At 35.1% G+C, this 6,728-nt stretch overlaps 1 protein-coding gene across 1 annotated transcript in view; it reads left to right on the top strand.

Moving 5' to 3' along the window:
* Window positions 1–431: 431 nt before the first annotated feature.
* The window catches only part of LOC131680119 (GPI ethanolamine phosphate transferase 1-like), a 938,165-nt gene continuing 931,868 nt past the window's right edge, over window positions 432–6,728 (top strand). The window contains exons 1-4 of the mRNA XM_058960839.1: window positions 432–463; window positions 510–676; window positions 737–1,094; window positions 1,151–1,381. Coding sequence (XP_058816822.1) covers window positions 432–463; window positions 510–676; window positions 737–1,094; window positions 1,151–1,381 — 788 coding nt within the window. The remainder of the gene's footprint in view (window positions 464–509; window positions 677–736; window positions 1,095–1,150; window positions 1,382–6,728) is intronic.

Genomic DNA, 6,728 nt, shown 5'->3' with positions numbered 1-6,728 from the left:
AACAATGAAGCGAATGAGATATTTGGAGATACGTCATTTAGCAGGACAACTGTCAGTTTGTTGGTTGAATTTAATTTGGTTTTTTTTAATTTAAAAATCAGAAAAGGATAGTTAAGGTTTAAGAATGGTATGAGTGTACTCGTATGGACACCCACTATCAATACATATGAAAAACTGACTTTTTTTTTTCAAATTTAAGATCCCTATTAGCAGTTCTGCCCTGAAGTAATTGAATTTGCATTTGATTGCTTATTTTCTGGCATTCCGCCATCTTACTCCATACATACCGCTAACTTACACATATTTTTCCCCTAAAACTAGAGCCAATGCATTAAACATTTTTAATAAAATTCAGAGATGTTGCCAACTGTCTGCCCTTTCATGCAAAGTGTTCTATTTTGCAAGGTCTACCTAAATCAAAGCGCTATAAAATGAAATCTGAAAACACCGCCTACTACTCCCGGTTTCCCCTATATTAAAAGTAAGTAAAAATTTCATTATATTTTCAGAGTTGTTGTGTTTGTTGCCGATGGACTACGAGCGGAATCATTACTTAAACATCAAGCCAACCGAACAAATTTCCTGAAGGACGTAATTCTGTCGAACGGAGCATTCGGAATATCTCATACTCGAGTACCCACTGAGTCAAGGCCTGGTCATGTAGCTCTGTTTGCAGGTATACTAGTTGCAGGGTTTGGATTCAAACCGATCGTAACACTCATTGAATGGCTTGCAGGAATTTATGAAGATCCTAGTGCAGTGTTCAAAGGCTGGAAAGAAAATCCAGTTGAGTTCGATTCCGTCTTCAATCGAAGTAACTTTGCATTTATTTGGGGTAGCCCAGATATACTCTCTGTTTTTTCCAATGGAGCTGTATCGGAAAAGATTCGAACTGATGCATATCCGGTCGATATCGAGAGTTTTGCTTTCAGCTCTAACACCAGCCTTTTAGATACTTGGGTTTTTCAGAAAGTTAAATATTTTCTCTCTGACCCTGAACATCGCCAATTTATTTTAAAGGAAGAAAAAATCATTTTATTTCTACATTTACTTGGATTGGATACAGCAGGGCACGTGCATAAACCTTATTCAGAGTATGTACAATTTCATGCTTTGTACAAAGACGCATGTTAATGAATTGCATGTATAGTAATTTTTCAGAAAATTTAATAATTGTTGACGAAGGTATTAAAGAAATTGTAAATTTGATTGACGAAGTAACAAATAGGGATCGAAAAACTGCCTTCATATTTACCTCTGACCATGGCATGACAGACAGGGGTTCACACGGATCAGGACATTTTACTGAAACGGAAACTCCTTTTATTGCGTGGGGTGCAGGCATCCAACACTGGAGAAAATCCTTGACTAATGGTTACTTGTAAGTATTCCTTGAACTAAACCTACATACAAATAAAATGGAAACGTTGAAGATAATAGAAATCATTAATTTAAAAAAATTAAAATAGGGTCTTAAATTAGAACAAAAACGTAATCCTTTAGAGCAGTGGTTTTAACCTTTTTCGCTCCATGTGCCCCTTTTTGAATATTGATCACCATGATGTACCCCTTTGTGAAAATTGTTTACCATCATTACCTTGTCAGAAAAAAATGATTTTCAGTTGGATGACAACCATAATTTTACAATCAGAGACCTGTTTCTGACCACTTTCAGTAAGCATCTCAATTCTTGACACACTGCAATAAATATAAAGACAAACATCTGACGGGAATGCTTGGATAACAAGTAAAAATTTGTCCCGCATAATTCACCCCCTACATTAGTCTAATTACCCCTTGAGGGTGAATACACCCCGGTTGAAAACCACTGCTATAGAGGAGTTATTACCAAAAACCAACCTAACCTATTATTGCCTAACTTTTTTTTAACGCATCGCAAATTGAGTTTTCTGATCTGAAAAAAATGATGTTGTCATTCCAATAAATTATTTTAGTACACAAAGTGGCTGATATAATAAGGAACATGAAAATTTCAAATTGATCGTTACTGTTAGTTTTACTGTCGATGCAGCAAGCCAACGGTCCAGCGTATCAAACACTACGCACCGCTTACGAGTGGTCAATGGCTAGCGATCTATGAATAGCTGTAACTCAAGTTGTGATATTCCGATCTTAAGGCCCCGCCGGGCAATCCGCCATTTTTCGTGTTTTTTGCGGTTTTTTATTTTATTTTCAAAGAAAATGACAAAATATGGAAAAAAGAAAATCACGACCTAGATAATTGTTTTTACTGTGAATTGGCCGAAATGGAAAATTAAAAATTTTCCAACTCGGAAAACTGTGTGCTTTTTCCGGTTGAAAAAGCACACAGTTTTTGCAATTATATGTTTAAAATTATGATTTTTCCAATACAAAATAGCTAAACAATTTTTCTAGGACGTGATTTTCTCCGATTTTCCATATTTTCCGCTTTCCATTGAAAAATTTCCATTTTACTAGAAGCAGTTTTTCCACCCGCACACACACAACTAAAGTAAAATTTGTATGTATAGGTGCGCAAAAGTGGAACAATATTTTTAACCTGCTGTTTCTTCGATATTTCCTACAAAACTACCCAAGTGTTGCATATGTACGGATTGTTAGAAACCAAGGAATCTGATGGTACGAAGAAAAAATCGTTTTGGAAAACTTCATAAGAGCGTTTTTCAATTTTCCTCGCGATACGCAGTGTACCGTCGCACGCGAAACAGCGTGGAAAGATACGAAAAGAAAAACAAGTGTACCGAAAGTTATCCTTGGGTTGATGCAGATGGCGTGCTACGAAATCTCGAAATATCGAAAGCTTTTAGCACAACTGTTTTTGAGTAATTCTGAATGTAGAAATAGTTGAAAATGATTTCAAATTAATTTCTTCATTGAAACTTGATGATTTTCGATTCTCTTGGGAGATCTATGATATTTTATTATTTTACGAGACTGAAACAAACCGCTATGCTATTTTATCTTTATACGCCAAATAATGGAAAAACATTCTCTATTTTGAATTTGCATGTTGATATTTGATGATTTTGAAACTGATGATCGTTTGAAACCAACGGTTTTGTGTTGAATTGATAACACATATTTGAAAATATCTTTGGCTTTATTCCAAACAATAATGGAGGCTTGCCAAATTGAAAATTATTTCGAAGTTCCATCAATTATCACATGTCACAATTTTTTGTTAGATTGGTTTTATTTCTCAGAAACCGATTTTCACACAGCATTGATGAAAACCTGATGAAATTTATAACAGTTGAAGCAAATATTTTCGACATTCCACAAATACCAACGAACTAATTTTTGGGTTCCCTATAATTAATTTTCATACTGGATTTGCCTGCTTTGAAACATTTTTGAACACAGATGTTGTTTCGTGTTTTCAGAAATGCAAGAAATCTTAGCAAAGTTTCCTCGGATTCCCATGGAATAATTATCATACTGATACTTGGATTTAAAAAAAATTTAAATGACGCATTTTGCGAGATTGTAAACCAAAATAATATATTTGTTTTGATAATATTTCTTTTTCTTTTGTTTTATTGAGATTCGAGAATAAGTATCACGAAAATCACGCTGAAAGCAACAACTTTTCTTTTTGTTTCCATAGCGTTATTACGCCATGAAAATTTGAGTTTTTCAGGAAGTAAATTTTATAACGGCCGTATCGTATTTCATTTATGAATCAATCAATAGTCCCGACCAGGATGATTGAAAATGAATCACTTGATAATATTTTATCGCTTTATTGAATGTTAAAGTTCATTGAAATAAGGAAATAATTATTAGATCAATTTCATTTTTTCCGTTGAATTTTTGAAAAACTATTATTTGGCTCTCTCTAATCAATTTACTTACTACACTTCCATTGACTTATAACGATTTATAGAACAGATACGATTAGTCGTGTATTGTAAATGATATGCGTAGTTGGAACTACCATAAAACCATTCTCGTTGATTACGTCTAAAGGATTGACTGAATGGATTTGTTTGAATATTCCCACGTTGGAATACACAAATCTGTCACGTAGTTTTAAAAATACCCACATGGCTCCCTACAGATCACTTGACAAAGGATTTGAAATCCAAATCGATCACTTTCAAATCAACAGAAAATGCTTTAGTAGTTATATTGGGCAGGAAGATTGTGCTACCAGGACTACGTCCAGCAACTGGCGGTAGCACTGCTGGCAGAAAAATATGTACTTACTTGGTTATTTTTGAGCTCTTCGAGGAATAATATTTTTTCTGAATTGCGCAATTAATTTTTCATCGCTTTCCAATTTCCAATATGTATTTTTTATAATTCCACAAATGATTAAAAAGTTCTCCAAGGTTGTCTACATACTGAATTTTGATACAGTCGGGTCTCCTACTACGCTGATTCGTACTAGGGTAACTGCTCCCTAATTCATCTTAGCACCTCTATTCATCTCACCCATTTGAACACATTAGTTAGAGCAGTATCTGCTATCTCTATTCAACGCATTAGCTCAAATGGTAGGATGAATAAGGGTACGTTGTGCTCGACTTTTCGCTTCGCTCAAACGCGAGTATTTTACATTTCCCAGGAAATTTTTTTAACTGTACTGCTTCTTAGGAACGAAGCAAAGATTATGATACCTATTTAAGCGCAATCCAATAACTCTAAGTCGAGTTATCAACGAAATAGTGTGATATCCTGACTAATGAGATGAATAAGGGCTCGTCTACCCTACGTGGATTCGTATTGTGCGGTACCCACCTAATAGGAATCACTTAACTTATAGGATTTCGACTAATTGGGGCTCGAATATCTCATCTGAGTTAACATTTAGCACCATACTTTATTTGGTAAAGTTGTTTTGTGTTTGCTTAGACCTACAATTTAGAGCAATTTGATATCCAATTTGATTGATTGATAACTGCAGCGCCAGGGGTGCTATACAATAGAGTAAATAAATTTAACCTCTCGTAAACGCAACTATCACCGAATAAGTTTAACGTGAGCGTACCAGCTTTCAGCACAATGTGGAATTTAGTATGTCACAAACGTCTAATAACTTAGAGGTGATGGTGTTCTCGGAAAAAAATTAGAGAAGGTTAAGAGCTACGCGATTATGGACAAAACTAATTGAAATAGATAGACCAGGTGGCACTAGTGAGCATGTATTATTTTTCAATTTCTGAATCTCGAGAACATTATTTAGAAGTGTGATGTCTTCGGCAATATTCATCAGCGAGTCGAGTGCTACCCGACGGCGAATAGATAATTACAGAATTCGCCCATCAGGCGGCGCTAGGGAGACTAAAACTTCCGTTTCATGTTAGGTAAAGTTTATTAATTTATGAAAATGACGTTTTCTGTAATGTAATCCAAGTCACAATTGAATTTTTATAGCTCGCTACAAGTGCAATCTAGGTTGTATGAGTGACTATAAAACCACCATAAAGCCTAAATTGTTACTGGGGCAAGGACTATTTAATGATGTAATGATTAAATTGGATATCACCCTCAAGGCGGCGCTAGTGAGCACACACTTTTTTATTTCAATATCCCAAAATAGGAAGTTGGGAAAAAATTTGGGAGGACTATCAAATTGATTTTTATTGTAAGAATTATTTTTCCTTAGAAAACCTTACAGAATGATTCTGTTTCGCTATTCTGCATCAAACAAAAATTTAAAAATATATTAATCATGCAAAGTGATAGGTTGGAAAATTTGAAAAGACAACAAAATTGATTTTTATTTAAAGTATTGTTTTTGCTTAAGAAACCTTGCAGGATGATTTTGTTTGCCTATCCTGTATCCATCAGAAGAAGAAAATTTTATTGCCATGTATTTTCAAGAAATTTCCATGATCACCAGTGGAAATTGGTGGGCTGGAAAAAATGGGAGGACGATAAAATTGATTTTTATAGAAAGCATCCTTGCAGAATGATTCTGTTTCCCTATCCTGCATCCATCAGTAGAAGAAAATTTTATTGCTATGTGTTTTCAATAGAGATGGGCGAAACAGTTCACTTCGAAGAACCATTCCCGACTGAACAGTTCTGTAAAAAGAACTAGTTCAGATGAACCGTTCTTCCGTTCAGCTGATAATTTACTTGTATCTAGCGAATGTCTCTCAAAACATTCGATTCTTGGAGAGGAACCAAACAGATGCTGCCCAAACTATTATACCCCTGTATGCTTAACAAGTTCATCAAGGGTAGCGATTTCTTCATGATGTATAACTAGAGAAATAGAGAATGTGATGAGTCGTTCTTCGCCGGTTCCATTCTGGGAGAGCACAGAGAGCGGTTTGTGGGACGGCAAGTCGGTTCATTTTCATTCGTTCGCCTAAAAATCGGTCCGAGAAATTCGCCAAACGGCTATAGGTCAGGTTCAGTTCATTCGCTTTGAAGAGAATTGAGAACTACCGTTCTTTTAAAAAGAACTTCCGTTCGCTCATTCTCTTCGAAGAACCAGTTCGCGAACGAATGGCCCATCTCTAGTTTTCAAGTAATTTCCATGATCATTAGTGGAAATTGGTGGGTTGGAAAAAAAAAATTGGGAGGACGATCAAATTGATTTTTATAGAAAGAAATATTTTTGTTTACGAAACCTTGCAGAATGATTTCGTTTCCCTATCCTGCATCAAACAAAAATTAAAAAATGTATCGTCATGTGTTTTCAAGAAATGATCAGTCGTGGAAAGTGGTAGGTTGGAAAAATTGGGAGGACAATAAAATTGATTTTCATT

The sequence above is a fragment of the Topomyia yanbarensis genome, chromosome 2 (assembly GCF_030247195.1).
Source record: "Topomyia yanbarensis strain Yona2022 chromosome 2, ASM3024719v1, whole genome shotgun sequence".
Lineage (NCBI taxonomy): Eukaryota > Metazoa > Arthropoda > Insecta > Diptera > Culicidae > Topomyia > Topomyia yanbarensis.
This window is presented reverse-complemented; position numbering and strand designations above follow the sequence as displayed.